Here is a 20,449-nt window from a genome sequence, read left to right as displayed (position 1 = left end):
CTGTGTTATGGCCCTAACTCCCGCATCGTCCTCCAGGCTCAGCATCGCCTGTGAGGGTTGACCATCTGTTTGGCAACGTTGCTGTAGGAAACAAAGAGCCTACGTCTGATCTCTGGACCTGAGGGAGCCGGCAGGACCTGGTGCCCTGTCTGGGGCTCGTAGCCAGAGGGGCCTCGGTGGCCACAGAGGGTCAGTGCCACCCAGCGTGGTCTGTCCTCCCTCAGGCTGGAGTGCAGATGGAGCGTGAGGGTGAGAGGGAGGACACACACCCCCTTCCCTCCTTTCTCCAGGGGAAGGGGGTCCAGGAATCGGGCTGCGGCCTGGTTCTGTGGGTGTCCCCATGCCCTGGGTCTGCAGAACGCCGCTCACCCGTGAGCAGGTGTCACCGTCCCTGCCTTCCTTTCCTGCATGTCTGGTGTGGGACAGTGGGCACTGAGAGGGGACTGCTGTTGCAAATTTACTGGGGGAACCCCCCTGGTCAGACCCTTCGGGGAGAAGGAGGCTTTTCCGGACTGTCTCTCCTCCGGGACGGTGATTCGGGGAAAGTTCTGTCCTCCTGAGAATGGTATCTTCCTGATGGTGCAAGTGGACGGTGTTCACATTTAACTTTTTACAGCTATAATTTTTAATCATTTAAATGGCAAGTCATCATTTCTTTACCATTTATTTAAACAGAAAGGCTCTATGAAACTGTGTTGTCAGGGTCCGGACGGGTTAGCTGCCTGCCTGGGGCCACAGTGCATCTGTGGAGGGCATCCTGGGGTCCCCGGGAGGGCAAAGTGGAGCTGAAGGCTGCCTGTGGAGAAAACCACCGTCCTATCCAGTAAAGGGAGCACGTTCGTGCTACAGTTAAAAAAAGGAACTCTTAGGAGCTGGGTTGGCCCAATCGTTTGCAGGCGTATCCCATGAAGTGCTAGTTTTTCATTTCCTTTTGTCCATGTAAGTGATTATTTTGAGGATGACATTGCCCGCCTCTCCCCTCGACAGGCAGGAAGCGGCTCCTACTCTGACCCTCACTTTCCCCCAGGGCAGCTCTGTTGAGGCTGTGCTGAGCCTCCTGCCTGGACGCCCGCCCCCCCATATCCAGCCCAGAAGCCCCTCCCTCCCGCCCCCGTGGGCCTCTGGACCAGACGGCCCTGACCCCGCGACTGTGCCTCCTTGCCTCCCGCAGAGTTTGGTTGTGTCTGTCAAGCGATAAAGGCAAGTTAGAAAGTTGTGTTCACAGTAAGATTCCTTTTTGTTTAAAAAACTGGCATAGCTCTAAAAATGGCCTGGCACGTGAGGACTTAAACGCCAACGTGGTTATTTTTTCTGGGTAGTGGGATTATGGGCAGAATTTTTGTTCTTTTGTTGGTAGGTTTTTTGTTTGTTTGTTTTTGTATTTTACGTAACATTAGAAGTTAGTAAAATAACCGCTTTTAGAGCACAGTGAGGAAGGAGCTAGCTCATCACCACGCTTATCGATTTGCGTGTCATTACAGAATCTCTAATCCCGTCATTCTCGCCAAGAATTCTCCCGAATGAAAGGCTGTTCCCCTGCGGGTGGGCGCGAGCTTCCGGTTTGGAATCAGAAGGAGCCTGTGGGTCAGTGACTTGAGAGGGTCTCTCTGTTCCTCCGAGAGATGCAAATTGCTCAGAAAATAGAGCTTTGTGTGCTGGCCTCCGCGGTCTTCGTCTCCGGGAGGGAGAAGTTGTTTGGGGTTAGGGTGTGACAGCACAAGAGGGAGTCTGTGGTTTGGGACGAAAGACGTCATTTTCTCAGATGTTCTTAATGAAAACCAAGCTGTTGACTAGAAAACACCAACTTTGAGATTATGAGACTGTACAGATAGCATCATCTCTCCTTATGTTTCTTTTCTCTCTAATTTCTCAAGTTAAAGCTTAAAAAGGAAGTCTTTTTGACATAAATGCAGGTCTCAGGCCCAGACGTTCCACACCACCCTTCGCCCCAACGGTCCTGGGGAGCTCCAGGCGGGGACCCTTACCTCCGGTCCTGGGGAGCTCCAGGTGGGGACCCTTCCACCCCACCGGTCCTGGGGAGCTCCAGGCGGGGACCCTTCCACTCCCCCGGTCATGGGGAGCTCCAGTCCGGGGGACCCTTCCCCTCAGTCCTGGGGCACTCCAGGCGGGACCCTTCCACCCCCCCAGTCCTGGGGAGCTCCAGGTGGGGACCCTTCCACCCCCCTGGTCCTGGGGAGCTCCAGGCGGGGACCCTTCCCCCCCGGTCCTGGGGAGCTCCAGGCGGGGACCCTTCCCCCCAGTTCTGGGGAGCTCCAGGCGGGACCCTTCCACCCCCCCAGTCCTGGGGAGCTCCAGGTGGGGACCCTTCCCCTCGGTCCTGGGGAAGTCCAGGCGTGGACCCTTCCCCCCCGGTCCTGGGGAGCTCCAGGCGGGGACCCTTCCCCCCGGTTCTGGGGAGCTCCAGGCAGGGACCCTTCCCCCCGGTCCTGGGGAGCTCCAGGCGGGGACCCTTCCCCTCGGTTCTGGGGAGCTCCAGGTGGGGACCCTTCCCCCCCCCCGGTCCTGGGGAGCTCCAGGCGGGGACCCTTCCCCCCGGTCCTGGGGAGCTCCAGGCAGGGACCCTTCCCCCCGGTCCTGGGGAGCTCCAGGTGGGGACCCTTCCCCTCGGTCCTGGGGAGCTCCAGGCGGGGACCCTTCCCCTCGGTCCTGGGGAGCTCCAGGCGGGGACCCTTCCCCCCGGTCCTGGGGAGCTCTCTGGTCCAGGGTGGGCCTTCAGCTCAGAGCATCCCCCCGACGTCGGGCTCCAGTCCTCACTGAGCCCCTGAATCTCAGGATGTGGGGCTTCTCACAGGGCTTCCCAGATGCCCAGCTGACCGCCGTGCCCAGGCCCAGGTAAGGCTGGGACCCTGCAGGGAGAGACCACCCTGCAGGGAGAGACCCTGGGCCCACCCTGTCCACTCTCCCTGAGTAGACAGTCAGTCCCCGTGGAGCTGTGGGCTGGGCAGTTTGGGTGTCAGAATGCTGTGGTTAATGGGTTCCTCTGGGGTCCCCAAAAGCTCCCCAGGCTGCCGGCCCCCTCACGCCTCCAGGCTTCTCCCTGACACCCTCCTTCCCTTGGGGCCTTTCTGAAGGTTCTGGAGTCCGGGGGCTTCAGTTACCTTAAGAAGCGTGGCCAGGCCTTAAAAGGACAGTCTGGGTGTGAGTTTTTGGTGAGGACACGTGATTTCTCTGGGGAGGGTGCAGGGAGGGGAGGGGCTGCATGTGGGAGTCCCGTGTGGGGTGCACCCCATGTGAGCAGATGGGGAAACTGAGTCTGGAAGAAGTGAGGAACCCACCAAGGCCACGTGGCCGTCCGCCTTGGGCTGCTTAGGCCAGGACAACGGGCTGCAGGTCACCCATGAGGCCGGGCTCCGGCACAGACACCCGGCTGTGCTTCTGGAAGAGCGTGTGGCTGGCCCTGTAGGCGGGCGCCCTGGGTGCCCTCGTGTCCTGTGATCCAGCCTTGTCCTGCGGGCCAAGACTGGCCCAGGTGGGGTCCAGGTGGGGTGCCTCTTCCCCAGCAGTTGGAGGAAACTGTGATCTGACCTCCAAGGCTCCTTCCCCGGGAGGGTCAGCTGCATCCCTCCGTCCACATCTGCATGAAGCTGGGGGCAGGCCCTCATTTCTCCATCCGTCCTTCACGTGGACGGAGCGCCTTTCTCTCCTGGGAGCCGCCCCTCCCCGTGTTCAGGCCGTGACCCACGGCTTGGGGGGAGGCTTCAGCTGAGCACCCGGCCTCCCAGTGAGATGCAGTAGCTTATCGGAGCCTCAGAGACAGGCTCTCGGGTGCCGAGGGCCGCGCTGCTTTAAAATCACCATTTAGAGGAAGTGAGGGAGAAACCAGACAGGGTTCCTCCTGCTTCTGGGCGCCATGGGCGGTTCGCGCCTGGGGCGCGGGCCCTCCCGGTGCCGGGTCCCGCGAGCGCCAGCCGCGCGGGGTGCAGGCTGCACGAGTCCCCTCCCTTCCCGTCTCCTCTGTGGGCGTCTGAATACAGTATTTGGTCTCATGAATTTTAATCCAGGTTTTAGTGACTGGTTTAACCACCTGCACGTTTATTAGCCGAACGCAGAGCTGTTCAGAGCCGGCCGGCACCCTTTTCGGAGAACAGGCCCTGCCTGCCTGGCTTCCAGCTCTCTCTGGGCCTCGGCGTGGGCCCCGGGTCCCCGCTTCTGGGCACCCGGGCTCCGCCAGGGCTGCCCTGTGGCGCATCCGGGGCTTGCGGGGAGGCTCCCCTCTGTCCCCGTGGCTCCCGCGCTCCCCTCCCCCAGTTGCTGGGAAACGGATGCTGGTGTTTGCAACATAGGACACAGCACGCAGCGCGAAACCGGGGAGAACCTCGCGTCTGGCGGCGGCGGGGGCAGGGCAGTGCCAGCCGGGCTCTGGGGGGCCGGGGAAGGACTCTGCGGTCCTGCGGGGGGCGCCCTGCCGGGACCTCTCCGCTGCACATCTGGGCTCGCGGAGCCAGAGGCCAACAGCTTCCTGTCGGAGGCTTTTTCTCTTTTCCCAATTCTGTGAAACTGCATTTAAACTTCTCCCTGTAATTAGCGAGGAAAGCGCTCTGGCCGGCCTCAGACGCCAGAGGCCGCGTTTTAATTCCCTTGTCAGATAGTGGTAGTTAAGGCCGTCCAGTCCTTTGGGTGGCATTTTCCCTTTCCCTGGACAAGCCTGCAACCGTGCAGGGCATGAGTCCTGCCTCTGCTGCTGCTGAGCTGTGTGCAGAGATGCCCAGGCAGAGGCGCCAGCTGGGGGATCTGGGGTTGTGCAGCCCCTCTCAGTGCCCCAGAAAGGAGAGTCTGTGTTGCAGGCATGTGGGGGGACCTCACCCCACTCCCCACCAACCACAGCTTCCTTTTCTTTTGGAAATATGCTTCCAACTCTGCCCCCTTGAAGAAACACTGCAGGCTTTCCCATCGACCAAGAAGGGGGTGGCCTGGCCGCATGCGGGCACCAGGGGGCACGCCTGTCCCACCCCCGGATGTCTGCCCTGCTCCCTCACGCCCCTGTGGGCCCTGCTGATGCCAGCCCCGACCTGAGAGATGCCACGATTGGGCTGAGGAGGCCTTTGTGCAGGGACCCCCTGGGCTTCTGGTGGGGACAGCCGGGTCGCCTGCCTGTCCCTGTTCGTGGACGACAAACATATTCCTTGTATGTTGGGCGTCAGGTACTTGTCTTTTACTTTGCAACATAAATTTAAAAGTTCTCAGTGGATTAGTATCCTGAACTTGAAAAGAATGTGAAAAGATGGTCATTTGACAGAAAATGAGCCAGACATTTCAGCACAAAACGAAACAAAAAGTGCGTACACACACACACACGACAGACATTCAGCCTCACCAATAATGTAAACTTTTCAAATGAAAGCAGTAGTTTTGGTCACCAGCTTAGCAGAGTTTGTAAACATTGATGGAGACCTTCCTGGAAGGTCCGTGGTCCCAGAGCCCAGGATGGAGGACGCCCTCCCACCAAGCAGGCCACCTCGGGGACTGTCCTGAGGACACCAGGGCTAGGGAAGCTCCCGGTGGTGGACGTGGGGGAGGACTTGCTGTCCGCGTGTTGGAAGGTGTGAGTCCTGCGGTTGTGGTCACTCAGACCTCAGGTGCCGTTTGGCCTTTATTTACTTGGGAAGTGGTCCATGGCCTCATGTTAAAGGAAGAAGCCGACTGTGTATCAGGTTGAAGAATGTAGCCCCACTTTTATTTAAAAACATGTCTTTATTTTTATTCTATATCCATGTATCTTTAGAGAAAAAAACCTTAAGCATGTGTGGCCATCACCACAGTCACTGTTAGAACATTTTCATCTCCCTAAAGAGAAAGCCATTCCCTTCCCCTGCTCCCCAGCCCCTGGCCACCAGGAATCCACTTTGTCTCCACAGATGAGCCAGTTCTGGTCATTTCACGTACAGGGAACGGCACCCTGTGTGGCCACTTGCGTTGGCTTCTCTCGTTGAGCCTCAGCGTCAGAGCTGAAGGCGCCAGTGGGTCAGGGGCTCCGTTCGGTGTGTCCGTCCTCTGTTGATGGACGCTTGGGTTGTTTCTGCTGTAACCTTGCACGTACCGGTTTTTGTGTGGATGTGTTTTCATTGCTCCCGGACATACCCCTGGGGGTGGGCTGTTGGGCTATAATGGTTACTCCGGGTTTACCGTTTTGGAAGAGCGATGGCCCCGTTTTACATTCCTACGAGCAGCTCAGTTTCTGCACGTCCTCACCTGGGAAAGTGCATTCTGGGTGCCCTTGTCCCGGGCCCTGTCCCGGGGCTCCTGTGCCTCCAGGGGCCGGGGGTGAGATTTGTGTCCCCCATGTGTAACCGGCTGGTGTCACGGCTCTGCGTCAGGAGGTGGCAGGTGTGGGACTGAAGGTGCTACCCTGTGAGCCACCCATGAAGAGGGTCCTCTGAGTGGGGCCTGGGCAGTGTGTTTTCTAGAAACCTCTCCAGGTGATCCTGATTTGCAGCCGAGAGTGGGGACAGTCCCCCGAGATAAAGCCGGGATGGGGGCCAGGCCGTGGGCAGGGACACTGGAGTCAGGACTCGCGTGTGTGGCCGTCTCGGGGGCAGCCCTGGAAACACCTGCCGTACGCGTGCGCCTTCTCGCGAGGCCTCGGCCGCAGCTCTGACTCCTGGGGGACGTGCCTTCTGGGCTCTGGCCCCCAGGACATGGCGGGGGGAGAGCAGCTGCCTTCTCTGCACGCCTGGACCTCAGGCCAGCGCGGTCCCTCTTCCTGCTCTGGATCTGAGCTGGTCAGTAAAACAAGCGATACCTGTTGGGTGCTTCTGACGGCAGCACCACAGGTGGGCTCGTCCCCCTCCCGAGGGGAGGCTCTGAGGCAGCTCCTGCGTACAGGTCCTTCCGTGTCTGTCACCTGCCATCGCCTCCCTCCGCCCCTCCCCACCGCCTCCCTCGGTCCGCCGGGACCACCAGCTCCCAATTTCGTGTCCCCCACGTGAGGTCACAGGTGCATGCCTGAGGCAGGCGCTTGGAAGCCGGCCCCCCCCCAGGACTGACCCCACCTCAGGACTGATGACCCCCCAGGACTGACCACCCCTCAGGACTGATCCCCACCCCAGGACTGAGTCCCCCCTCAGGACTGATCACCCCCCCAGGACTGACCGCCCCTCAGGACTGATCACCCCCCCAGGACTGACCGCCCCTCAGGACTGATGACCCCCCAGGACTGACCCCCCAGGACTGACCCCCCCCTAAAGAATGATCCCCACAGGACTGATTCCCCACAGGACGGATCGCCCCCAGGACTGACCCCCCCTCAGGACTGATGACCCCCCAGGACTGACCCCCCCTCAGGACTGATCACCCCCCCAGGACTGACCCCCCCCTCAGGACTGATCCCCCCCCAGGACTGACCACCCCACAGGACTGATCCCCACCCCAGGACTGAGTCCCCCCTCAGGACTGATTCCCCCCAGGACTGACCCCCCAGGACTGAACCACCCTCAGGACTGATCACCCCCCAGGACTGACCCCCGCCTCAGGTCTGATTCCCCACAGGACTGATCCCCGCCCCAGGACCGATCCCCCCAGGACCGATCCCCCCTCAGGACCGATCCCCTCAGGACTGATCCCCCCAGGACCGATCCCCCCAGGACCGATCCCCCAGGACTGATCCCCCCAGGACGGATCCCCCTAGGACGGATCCCCCCAGGACTGATTGCCCCCAGGGCAGGGGACGCCGCCTCGTAGAATCTAACGGTGCCCCTTCTGTCTGTGTCCAGCCCCTTCTACGGAGAGGACTTCTACTGCGAGATTCCGCGGAGTTTCCGTCACCTGTCCTTTTACATTTTCGATAGAGACGTTTTCCGGAGGGATTCAATCATAGGTAGGTACCGACCGACCAGGGTTTTCTTCATTTTCTCCGCCTCTTCTGAGCGGGGCTCATTCTGGCAGAACTCCCGGGCATGCCGTCTGAGCCGGTGAGCCACACCAGCATCTCGCCTGCCCTTGCTGGCCGTCCCGGAGCTGCCCTGTCACTGTGTTCTGGGGCGACACACCACGAGCTCACGCGGGGACACGGGGACACGCGGCAAAGGCAAACCATCCTTCAAGGCGAGAGTGGCGTCCCCCCAAACGACTCCCGAAGCCTTCTCCAACCATCCCACCACCCCAGACCTTGCCCATCCCTGAACCCAGCACCCATGTATGGGGGACTGGGATGGTATTGGGGTGCTCAGAGGTATTGGGGTGCACTCATAAGTATTAGGGGCTCTCAGAGGCACTGGGATGCTGTCAGAGGTACTGGGGGTCTCAGGTATTGAGGGTCCCAGAGGCACCAGCGTCCTGGAGAGAGTGAGACCCACCTTGAACGTGGAGCCCAGAGCCGCCCGTTTGGTGGGCGCCTCTGTCCCGGGAAACCTATCAGCTCCCCGTGGCACCAGAATTAGACCCGAGCTGCCCAACGTGGGCTCAGCTGTGGCCATGGGACCCCAGCTGATCGTCGCTGGCCCGGCTGCTCCTGGCAGGAGGCGTCTCGGTGCTTTGCTCCTGGACAGAGCAGTTGAATCTGGCGGGCCCGTGACACTGCAGTCTCCCGCCCGCTCCTGGGGCGTCTGACCAGCTCCACGCACTGCCCATACGTGACTGGTCAGGGGTGTTTGCACCCAGGCCAGCAGCCCTCAAAAAAAAAAAAAGTCTGGGGCTTCCCTGGTGGCTCAATGGTTGAGAGTCCGCCTGCCGATGCAGGGGACACGGGTTCGTGCCCCGGTCCAGGAGGATCCCACATGCTGCGGAGCGGCTGGGCCCGTGAGCCACGGCCGCTGAGCCTGCGCGTCCGGAGCCTGTGCTCCGCAACGGGAGAGGCCACAGCAGAGAGGGCCACGTACCGCCAGAAAAAAAAGAAAGAAAAAAAAAGTCTGAAGGCAGCTCTGGAGCTGAGGTCCTTTGAAGAAGCATCTGGCAGTGTTTCCAGCACATGGATCAGAGCTTCCCACACTGTCAAAATGCAGATGCTGGGTATTGGGTCTGGGGCAGGGCCCAGGGTCTGCATTTCCAACAAATAGCGTTCTTGGAGACTGCTGTGTTTTACGTAGAAATCACCAGTTTGTTCAGGAAGCACACGGCCTAGATGACACAGCAACTCAGATAATTCACACTTGACTTCATTTAAGATGGAGCCGTGATGGGGCCCCTCAGCAGCCCTTTACCTCTGAAGCGAGGATGTTCGCGTTTGCGGGACCACTTCTGTGCTGGGCCTGTGGGCCTGCCCGCTTTGCCCTCAGGATGGCGCCCGAACCTTAGCTTGGCGTCCCGCTCCGGGGATTCCTCCTCCAGCCCAGACATAGGCTCTGGCCCTCCCGGCCCCTCTCCCGGTGCCTCGCAGCCTGACGCCCACCTCAGGCCCTTCTCCGATGCCCTCGTGGCTGCCGCTGTCGGCCGAGACCCTGGTCAGCTGGAGGCTGCCCCTCGGTGTGTGTTATTCTCACCGTCGCCTGTGGGAGCATTTCTTTTGTGTCCACTGGCCCGTACTTCCTGTGGCCTGGGGCTGTCGGAGCAGGGCCCGGGGGTGTCTCCGTCTAGCGCCTGCTGGGTGCACCAAGGTTTGTTCAAGGAGGAAAGGAGGTGGGCAGAGTGGTGGGTCGGAAGTTTACACGTTACTTGATGGAGCTCACCTGGGCGACAGGTGCGACCCACAGGGAGATGCAGTACCACCAGGGCAGTTGGCTCAGATTATACCAGAATGAAGAGGAGTTTGACTAATCCCTGGAGCTACACGGGAGCTTCTTTGAGTGGTAATCCTAAGGAAAAAGAAATTTTAAAATATCTGCCCATTTGAATCAGAGAACCTGATCTAGCTGGTTTGGGGTTATTTCCGCTCATAAAGACCAAAGAAGATGTTTATCGATCATTCTGTTTAAGGCGCCTGCTGTTTTTAAAGAGAACCAGCGGAACCAGCAGAACCATGGTTTAGCAATTCCTGGTGACTTTAAAATGGGGATGTGTCAGGGTGCAACCAGATTTAGATGTTTCCAACATTGTTCTCACAGCCGTAAAAATAAGAGGCTGTCTGGATCTCCAAGGATAATTTGAAGTTATGACTAGCAATTATGTTGTTACCAGGATGAGAAACCAAGTTCTAGGGTATAAATTTATGTCGCGGAAACGAGCGTAGTGTCACCGGCTTCTCACGTCTGCCATGTGATCTGACGGCGCCGCGCCAGGTTCTCCGGGTGCAGCAGCGCGTGGGCCCCCCCGGGCCGAGTCCAGGGGTGGGGTTTGTCCCAGGGAGGGTGTGGCGGTGCAGTGCAGGTGTGGTCGAGGCAGTGCTGGCTCAGGGCCACCGGCTCCACTTCCAGTGCAGGGCGTGGGCTGCTGGGGCTCTGGGGGCCCAGCCAGGCCTCCCCCTCTGCCCCACTCCGGCTGTGGGCCTGTCATCCCAGCATCTCCCCGCTTGGTCCGTCCAGCCCCGCTGGCAGGGGCTTCCTGCAGGTTCTCTATTGAAGGGTGGGGGTGTGAAGTGAGACCGTGGTGCTTTTGTTGATAAGCCAGGGTCATCGAGGTGTAAGTTGCACAGCGCGCCCACTGCCCACTGCGGGGGCTCGTCATTCGACGGAGGTGGGGTTGTGTCCTGCTTTTAGTGATCGTGAGCAAAGCTGCCGTAAGCATTCTTGCCTAGGTCTCTGTGTTGGCAAATGTGTTCATTTCTCTTAGAAAATACCTAAGAGTGAGATTGCTGGGGCGTACTGTAGGTTTTAAAGGACGGCAGAATTTGCCATCCCAAATAGGCCACTGTGGCATAACGATTTATTTGAGCTGCAGGCAGCTGGGAAGAAGCAGACACAAGGAAATCTCTCTACCCTAGAAGCAGAACATAAATTTGTCCAAATCCGAGACGACCCTAGACCCTTGGCGGCCCAGAGGCTACACCGAGGAACCCACACAACGAGCCTTCCGGGCCATTGGTTCCCACATACATTTGCCTTCCTCGAAACTCAGAGTCCTTTCCTTGGTCTTGTCACTTCTCTGAAAATTGGTGGTGGTTGTTTTAGGTTAAGATGCTACGAGTTCCAGCCACCCACCGCCTTGCGATACTCATCACCCGAGTTTCCCCCACGTATATCTGAGATACACATGTTGATAAACTTCTGTTTGTTTTTCTCTTGTTAATCTTTCTTTTGTTACAGTTCTCTTTGTCCAGAGAACCTAAAAGAGTAGAAGGAAAAAGTTTTCCTCCCCTGCAGTGTGTTTACCTTTATTAGAAACTGACAAGCTGCTTTCCTGAGTGCAGCATTTTGAATTCTCTCCGGCACTTGTATCATCAACTTGCATTTTGGATTCATTTTTGCCCTTCTAATATGTGTGCAGTGTTTTATTGTAGCTTCACTGCTTTTTCATGATGAAGAATGATGTTGGGCACCTTTTCATGTGTTTTGTTTACCATCTGTATCTCTTCTTTGGTAAATCATTCAAATCTTCTGCCCTTTTAATTGGATTTTCTTATTGAGTTTTTGAAGTTTTTAAAATATATTCTGGATACAAGTCCTTTATCAGATGTATGTTTTGCAAATATTTTCTTCTAGCTTGTGGCTCGTCTTTTCATTTTCTTATGAGTGTCTTTTGAAGAGCAGAAGTTTTTAATTTTGATGAAGTCCAATTCATCAAACATTGTTTTTTTTTTTTTTTTTGCGGTACGCGGGCCTCTCCCTGTTGTGGCCTCTCCCGTTGCGGAGCACAGGCTCCGGACGCGCAGGCTCAGCGGCCATGGCTCACGGGCCCAGCCGCTCCGCGGCACGTGGGATCTTCCCGGACCGGGGCACGAACCCGCATCGGCAGGCAGACTCTCAACCAGTGCGCCACCAGGGAAGCCCCCCATTTTTTTCTTTTATAGTTTGTATTTTTGATGTCATGTCTAAGAAATCTTTGCCTACCACAGGGTTGTGAAGATTTTCTTCTCTTTTCTTCCAGAAAGCTTTTGGTTTTAGCTCTCATGTTGCGATCCATTTCAAGTGAATTTTACATATGACAGGCTTCGTTTTTCTCCTTACAGGTGTCCAGTTGAATTACCTTAGCACCTTCTGAAAGTCAACTGACTTCATATGCATGGGTCTGTCTATGGCTTCTGTGTTCTGTTCCACTGACCTGTATTCCTCTCCTCACACCGACACCAAACTGTCTTAATTCCTGTATCTTCACAGCAAGTCTTAAGTCAGTCGTGTGAGCTCACCAACTTTATTCTTTTCCAAACTTGTTTTGCCATTCTACGTCCTTTGAATTGTCATTTACATCTTCAGTCATCTTCTCAATTTCCAAAATGACTGAGATTACACTGATCTATAGATTAATTTGGGGAGAGTTAGCGTCTTAACGAAACTGAGTCTTCAGACCCTCCAGCGTGGCTTGTCTCTCCACGTACTTGGGTCTTTAATTTCTCTCATCAGGGTTTTGTGACGTGTTTTCAGCACACACACACGTGTGTGTGTGTGTGTGTGTGTGTGTGTGTGTACATAGAATTTGTCCCTATATTTTGTGATTTTGATAGAGTAGACAAAGACTTCTGGGCTAGTACACCACAAGCTGAAGGCGTAAAGGCATCATTTTGTGGATGTGCTGTTGGTATCTTTTCAGTTTCAGCTTCCATCGTCATTGCTCGTGTGTACAAATACAATTGATTTTATGTATTGACCTTTGTTCTAAACACACCTACTCTGCCAGCTTTTCTTGTAGCTTTTCCTATAGATTCTGTGAATAAAGACTTGTTTCTTCACTTCAAGTCTCCAGGCCTTGTCTCTCTCTCTTGCCTCTGTGCACTTGCTGGGCACCAGGGTGAACAGGCGCGATGAGAAAGACACCTCTGCCCCCTGCCAGGCCCGGGCAGCGGGGGGCATCCGGCTGTCCCTCCTTAGTCGCCACCCTGCAGGGGTCACCCCTGGCTGCCCACCTTCCCGCACCCTCTGACCTACCGTACCTGGTTCCCCACGTCACATGCTGCCTCTTGAACTACCTGACGTGCTTCTCTCTTCTGAACAGACCCTGGCAGGTACAGCGCCCACCAGAGGAAGTAATACCTGGGGCTTTTAGTGGCGGAAAGGCTGCCACACCACCTCTGTCCTCATCAGAGGGTGAGGCCCAGGGGGCATAGTGACCTGATGTCACTCAGATCGATGGGGACAGCTGTGGATTATGACACATCAGGCACGTTTAAGTGGGAATTGTGGTCTGCAGCTCAGGTGCTCCCCAAGACAGCCTGTGCAAACACCTACCTCTCACGTGTAAAGAGTGCATGTTCATGTGTTCTTGATGTGGTCGGTCTCTAGAAGGACAGACTGGCAGCTGGTGACAGAGGTGACCCTGAGGTGGGACCCTAGTAGCAGGGGAGAGAGAAAGTTATTCTTGGCTGTATTTTATATCCTTTCTAATGTTTCAGACTTTGTTCTATGTTCTGGTATTACCCGTTTAAAATTAAGTACTTCCAGAAATAAAGAATAATGATGATGTGTAAGTTGTAGGGGTCATATGAGCATTAAATACGTGTCTCCTCCTATTCCAGCCAAAGCTCATAAAAACATTGTAGTTACTTAAAATTTCAGACTTCAAACGTAACCTCCTATCCAGGTGAACTAATCGTGGAGTCTGCAAGTTTCTTTATCCCTTTTCAGTAGAATATTATTGCCCAATTTAGTTCCAAGAAATGTTTTTTTCTTGTGGCTTTATTCCTGCAAGACTCAAAATTGTATTCCCATCAGGGAAGGGGGTGGAGTTTTGCAGGAGCCAAGCAGAGAGAAAGCCAGGGGCTCTGCCTGGTGACAGGTGGTTGGAGGTGGCGGGGTGCCCCCAAGGCCAGGAGCGGTGGGAGGGGCTGGGCTGGGCCGGCCCGGGCCGGGGTTAGTCCTTGTGACTTGATGCTGGCTGGAGAGAGGCCTGTGTGGCCGGTAGCTCCGGTTCTCTGAATCCCTGTGAGCCCCTCTTTCTGCAGCCTGTGCGCTCTGTCTTCCGTCCTCTGCCCCTGCCCAGCACCTACGGACTCTGCGTGCCGTGGCCTCGGTGCCCTGTGAGGCCTATGGCTGGGTAGGACTTGGCCGCAGACGGGTCTGCGTGGCCAGAGCTGAGCCAGCGAGGTTGATGTGGGCAGCGTGTTGACCCTTGCAGCCAGCTGTGCTGCGCCCACCTTGCAAGTGGACAGAGGGGCTGGCCTTTCCCGAGGCTGTGTGACGGTGGGAGGTGAGCGTGCTGAGGTGCTGCGGGGACAGTGGGCAGGGAGACGGGGCTGCCGCGGGTGATGGTGGGGAGTAAACAGACCCGAGTCCGCCGCGCTCAGCCCGTGGTGCTCGGGGCGGCGTGTCCCTGCTTCATTTCCAGTTTCCCGTCTGTGCCCGGCGGGTGTGCCTGTCGGGTCTGGAGACCAGGCGTGAAGACTGCAGGGCGAGACCCTTCTCTCACCCACCTGGGTTCCCCGGCTGGACCCCTACAAAACTAGACGGAAGATGGGCTAACGAGAGAAGCAGGCATTTCTAACGCCTTTCAAACGCACGTCTCGGGAGGAACCTCGGCGTCGAGTAGCTGGGCGCTGGCGACACGTGGGCCCGCAGTGCATCTTAGCAAAGGGCCAGCACATTCAGAGGAGGCAAGGGGTGCAGGCTCCTGGGGCACCGTGCGCTGGAAGGGACCATGGAGGCTGCCTGGTGGGGTGCGTGCACGGGCCTCTGGGCCGACGCCCCCTCCTCACGTCTGAGCCGCCCTCACCTCTCGCTCACCTCGAGACGCGCCGCGTGTACGTTGGGTGATGGTCTGAGCTCCCCCAGGAGCCAACTGCAGAGTGTCCTTTCCCTTAAGCCTACCAACCAGCAGGTGGCTGGGCCCCAGCAAGGCCTCGTGTGAGCCCCTGGGAGCAGAGTGGAGGCTGCCCTGCGGGCCCCAGGGGAGGCCGGAGAGGAGGTGACGTCACAGGAGGGCCTCGTGGGGCGGGGGCGTTTGGGGAGAAGGAGTGGTAGGAGAAGCAGAGGGCAGAGCTGCAGCGACGAGGCCCGAAGCCCATGAGCGGGACGCCTGCCACATCTGTGACCAGCACCCGCCGTCTCGTGCCGGGGTTGCTACAGGGCGACGTGAGGGGAGGGTGCAAGGGGCTGGCGGGCAGCATGTGTGGGCAACCCCAGGATCAGCTGGGGCGTCCGGCCCCGCTGTGAGGCCGCCGGGTGCTTCTCCTCAGAAGCACAAGTCTTTGAAGAAACAGGAAACGGAAAGCAGTCCCTTTGCGGAGAGGACTCTGCGTCCTGGGTGAGGGCAGGGTGGGCCAGCCAGCTCGGGGCTCTGCAGGGTGGCCGCAGGGGCCTGGGGAGCGTCCCAAGCAGCAGATGACGCGGGGTGAGACGGCGCCAGGGGCCCAAAACGTCTCCTTTGGTAACTGGACTGCAATCCCGAGTTAGGCAGTGTGTCCTGGGCTGTACGCCAGGAACACCTGAACTTCAAAAATGTTTACTTTTATGTTGTCCTTTATCGTTCCTATTTCCGTGTGTGATTTACAGTGTACGTAAGACATTATGTGTGTGTACGTGTGAACTGCATGCATATACACGTGTACGCAGGGTTGCTCACGTGGGCAAGCACCCGACTCCCCTATCCTGGTGGACAGCGTGGTCCCCGGGCCCGAGGCCACGGGGTGTGGGGACAGGAGGACAGCCAGTGCCCGGCGCCCTCCGTCCTCCCGAGCGGTGGGGTGGGTGCTTGCTGGCCGCCACGTACGTCTTTGGAATAAACAAGGTGAATGAACGATGCATGGCGGTGGTAGATGGATATTTAAATACTGTAAATCTATGTCAGTGATGTACATCACACACGTATGTTTACATGTGTATTTTCGTTGAAATTCTAGCTCCTAAGTACCCAGCCTATGTCAGGAATGTAAAACTATTGAGAGCAGACGTCCTTAAACTTTGGGACCCACAGAAGTTCCCTGGGGACCTCGCGAAAACGAAGATTCCAGGGCCCCACCCCAGAGATTGTTTCCTCACGCAGGATGGGGCCGGGGAACTTGCATTCAGGAAACTCTCCGGCTGTTTTGATGCAGGTGGCCTGTGATTACACTTTGAGAGACACTGATTCATAGACCCAAGCAGGCGACAGCCCGGCTCATTCCACGGGCCCGACAGGAACACGTGTGCACACATGCTGCGTAAGCTAGGTGTGCACGCACACGCATGTGCACACTCTGTGTGAGCCGGCTGTGCGCGTTGCCTGTGAGCTAGACGCGCGCACGTGAATTCTAAGCCACAGCTCATACGGGCGCACGCGCACTTCCAGGGACTCTGCAGCAAAGCCCTCCCGGCAGACGCCGCCCTGCCTCGCTCTGCAGCTCGGGCATCGGGGCAGGGGATGGCCGGGACGTGGCTGCCCGGGGCGCCTGCTGCCTCACCCCATCCCACACGCCGCCCTCCGGGCCCTGAGCAGTGCACCTGGCGTAGCCGCTCCCTGATCTGTAGGGTCTGCGCCAGGTGCCCTCATCTCCCGCAGCCTGGGTGGCGGGGAGAGGCTCCCGTCCACGCCCAGGCTGTGGACACCGTGGCAGTGACCTCGGGACGGGCCCTGCTCAGGGTGGACGTGGCACCTCCGAGATGCAAAGTGGCATCTGTTGCTCTTACTGCGTCGTCTCTTTCCCGATGATCTGTTCTGGATTTCCCATCTGGAGTGACTGGCAGAGGTAGTGGAGACTGCTCCCAGCCCTGCTGGGTGGGTGGGTTGGTGCCCTCGTGACTGGTCTCCTCTGCATTGATCTTCCAGGGAAGGTGGCCATCCGGAAGGAAGACCTGCAGAAGTACCACAACCGGGACACATGGTTCCAGCTGCAGCACGTGGACGCCGACTCCGAGGTGCAGGTGAGGCCTTGCGGAGCCCGTGGGACATGGGGGCCTTGGCGGAGGAGGCCTGATTGTGGCTAGAGACATAGACGCTGGACTCTGGTCTTCAGAGGGAGTGAGGCGTAGCAAGCTGTCCCCTGCATCTGTCCTCCTGGGCTTAGGCATTAGGTTGGTTCCATCGGTTACTGTCGGACTTAGTCGTGCAGCTTAAAAAATGTAACACGCGAAAGAATGCAACGCGTAACTGAAGGTAAAGAGAGAATAGGTGAGAAGACGTAAGGCTGTGGGCCTTGCCCACTGGAGGTGCCCATGTGTGTTCCGGGCTCCCTGCCCTCAGCAAGGCGGGGCTGGAGCTGAAGGGAGTGACCGGAGTGATGACGTCCCCTGGCCTGAGCGTCCCTGGGGCTCGCCCAGCGCCCTGGCGATGTGTTAACTGGAAGTGACCCCTTGACCGGTGCAAGGTGCCCCCACCCCGGGACTGGGGGTTTCTCCCCCAGCTGGCCCGCTCCCCATGCCCAGGGTCCAGGAGACGCCCGTCGGGGGGGCCGCCTGCATCTTCTCTTCTCTGGTGACCCTGGCACGAGTTTCCGGTCAAGCCCGTCCCCGAGCCCGGGCTATGCCTGGAATTCCGGGGCCAGCGCCGAGCCAGGCCTGCTCTGAGCTCAGTAGAGTGTGTGGCTCTGGTGCTCTCTGAGCCTCGGTTTCCTCCCCTGTAAAGCGGGGTTTTGTGAACAGCAGGGTCAAACAGCAGGTGTCGCAGACAAAATCCCCAAGTGGGCACCTCGCGAGGCCTTCCCCGGGCTCCCGGCCCAGCGTCAGCACGCCTCCTCGTGGACCCGGGGCCTTGGCCGGGCTTGGAACTGCACACCGGCGGCTCAGGGTGTCCACTGCCGAGGCCCCTGGTGGCCGCCGGGGCCGATGCTCAAACTGCGACAAAGAGGCAGCCAGAGGGACGCCTTGAGAAGCCCAGCCCAAGGGGCATCGTAAGGGTGCTTCACGCTCAGTTAATTCCGACCGAGGGGCCCACACGTGCTGTGGAAATTGGGGGGCTGCTCAGAACTAGTCACGGAGCCCCAGATCCAGGAGGACGGCGGCCACTGCTGCTCAGGAAATCGCCTCCTTAGGAAGAAGTTTCCGGCCCCCTGTGCCGTGTGTGCTTTACGCCTGGGCCCCGCCTGCCTCCATCGCCGTCGTTCTTGAGAGATTCTGCCTGTGGCCGCGATGAGCCCAGATTTAAGTTCTGTTTTGTTGGCAAGTGTAGCTTTTCCTTTTTCTTGCCTTTAAAAAAAAAAAAAAACCAACTTTTAATTTTGAAATGGTTACAGAGTCATAGGAAGCCACAGGAAACCCTGCACAGGGAGTGATGGTTAGCAAGCCGTGTGTTCTGCTGTTTACACTCAAAGACTGAAAATAGGAGCAGGGCCACGTCCCTTCCCGGGTCCCGCACAGTGACATCCGCGTAACTGGTACAGGGTCCCCGACTCCATTCAGGTCTCACCAGCCCCGCGTGTGCCTGCATGTCCCCATGGGTGCGTTTCACGCGTGTGGCTGTGTAACCACCACTGTCCAGATCCAGAGCCGCTGGGTCACCGCAGCCTTGGGAACGTGACGCGTGTGTCCACCTGCAGCCTGAGGACGTCCGGGCCATTCCCTGATGGTCCCCGTGACATGGGTCCCGACCCACTGGTGATTCCACGGAAGCGGGACTGGGCGGTGGCGGCCGCTGAGTTCCAGGCACCAGAGGGGACCTGTCAGGTGCCAGGGCAGCAGCCTTTAAAGGGGCAGTTACACACCTGCAGCCACGAAGGTCAGGGGACACATACGGTTTCTCCAGCTATCTGCTCAGCGATTCACAAAGACAGCAGAAAGGGAATGTCACAAAGCCAGGGCCCACGAGAGACCAGCAAGTCATGGCATTGGGGGAAGAGAGGCGTGAAGGGACATCTGGCTTCCCTCTGGAGCTGATGCTTGTAAAGGCCTCTGCTCAGTCACCTCATTAAAAAGGACCCGTCGCTCTGCTCCTTCCCCGTCCCCGGCCGGGCACCTTCTGGATGAGGCAGTCGGCAGGGACGGCCCTACCCGTGGTCCGCGCCAGGCAGGGTGGCCAGATGCACGCTCACGTCCACGAGGGCCCCTGCCGATCCTCCAAGGACGCCAGCAGCCGCGAGCTCTGCATTGAGCGGCTTCTGTGAAACTTGTTCTTGGAGCACATGTTCCGAAAAGGCAGAGGCAGGGGGGCTGCCCCAGCAGAGCCGCAGCCCCCCAGCCCGTGGCCTCCTCTTGCACCTTTAGCGACAGGGCAGTAACTTTGGCCTCGTAGTGGACGCCCTGGGAACGTCCTCTGTGTGTCTGCCGTCCTGTCTGAGGATCTCCCCAACAGTCAGCGCCTGCAGCCATACACCTGCGAGGACCCGAGTCTTTCTAAGGTTCGGGGGTGTCAGAAGGAGAGGATGGGGTGGCCCGCGCCTCCCCTCGAGGACGTGGCTGCTTCCCTTGGTCGCCCTCGCGTCCCTGCCCCTTCCCGATGCTCTCAGCTCCAGCGGGGCTGCAGGTCCAGCACTCAGTCGCCTGCGCCTGCGTTTGCTCTGCGCGGACCTCCGCCCGGCCTCGCAGGCCCTGTGCAGAATGAGGACGGGGCAGTGATGGCTTGTGTGCTGCTGGGCCCCTGCCTGCAGCCACGGGCCCTGCAGACCAGGGACCGACGCCTTCCTGAGAAAATTGCACAGGAAACACCAGTGCTTTTCTCTCGTAATTAATAAACTTTATTTTTCGAGCAGTTTTATCTCTGCAGAACAGTTGAGGGGAGTGTATGAAGAACCCCGTGTACTCCTCCCCCAACCATTGCTAGCGTCCTGGGTGCATTTGCTATGGCTGACACCTTATATTCGCTGAAGCCCCCGGCTTACAGTGGGGTCCACCTTGGGCTCTGGGCCCCCCTGGCCGACAGGTGGGTGACGTTTCGGATCCCCTGTCGGAACCACTGCTGGTTTTCTGCAGCCAGGAGTGACGGCCCTGCTTTCATTTCTGTTTTTTCTTAGCTAGAACTTTACCAATTTTATTGATCTTTTCAAGAAAGCAGATTTGGTTTGTTTATTTTCTGTATTGATTTCCAGTTTCCATTTTCATTGATTTCTGCTCTAGCTTTTATTATTTCTTTCCTGCTCACTTTGGATTTAATTTGCTCTTCTTTTTCTAGCTTCCTAAGGTTAGAAACTTACATTATTGATTTTTGCCTTTCGTCTTTCCCAATATATGCATTCACTGCTTTAAATTTCCCTCTAAGCATTGCTTTTGCTGCATGTCACAAATTTTGATGTTTTATTTCATTTTCACTTATGAAAAGAAATGAATTCAAAGTATTTTTCAGTTTCTCCTGGAACTTCTTCTGTGGCCTGCTTGTTACTTGGAAGTGTGTTCTGTAACCTCCACGCATTTGGGGGTTTTCTAGCTATCTCTCTGTCACTGAGTTCTAGTTTAATTTCCACTGTGGTCTGAGAGCAGCTGTGATGTAATTTTTATTTTCCTAGACTTGCTGACGTGTTTAAGGCCAGGTCGGTCGATCCCAGTGGATGTTCCGTGAGGGTGGGTGATGCTGTTCAGTCCCAGCTGTTTTTTTAAACAACTTCTTATCCTTACTCTCCTTAAATGAGACT

The 20,449-nt window shown here is 57.5% G+C and overlaps 1 protein-coding gene across 1 annotated transcript in view; it reads left to right on the top strand.

The window, feature by feature from the left end:
- RASA3 (RAS p21 protein activator 3) overlaps positions 1-20,449 on the top strand; it is an 88,757-nt gene that overhangs the window by 40,023 nt on the left and 28,285 nt on the right. Inside the window, exons 3-4 of the mRNA XM_059995896.1 lie at positions 7,731-7,834; positions 16,720-16,814. Of these exons, the coding sequence (XP_059851879.1) occupies positions 7,731-7,834; positions 16,720-16,814 (199 nt within the window). The remainder of the gene's footprint in view (positions 1-7,730; positions 7,835-16,719; positions 16,815-20,449) is intronic.

The sequence above is a fragment of the Delphinus delphis genome, chromosome 18 (assembly GCF_949987515.2).
Source record: "Delphinus delphis chromosome 18, mDelDel1.2, whole genome shotgun sequence".
Taxonomy (NCBI): domain Eukaryota; kingdom Metazoa; phylum Chordata; class Mammalia; order Artiodactyla; family Delphinidae; genus Delphinus; species Delphinus delphis.
This window is presented reverse-complemented; position numbering and strand designations above follow the sequence as displayed.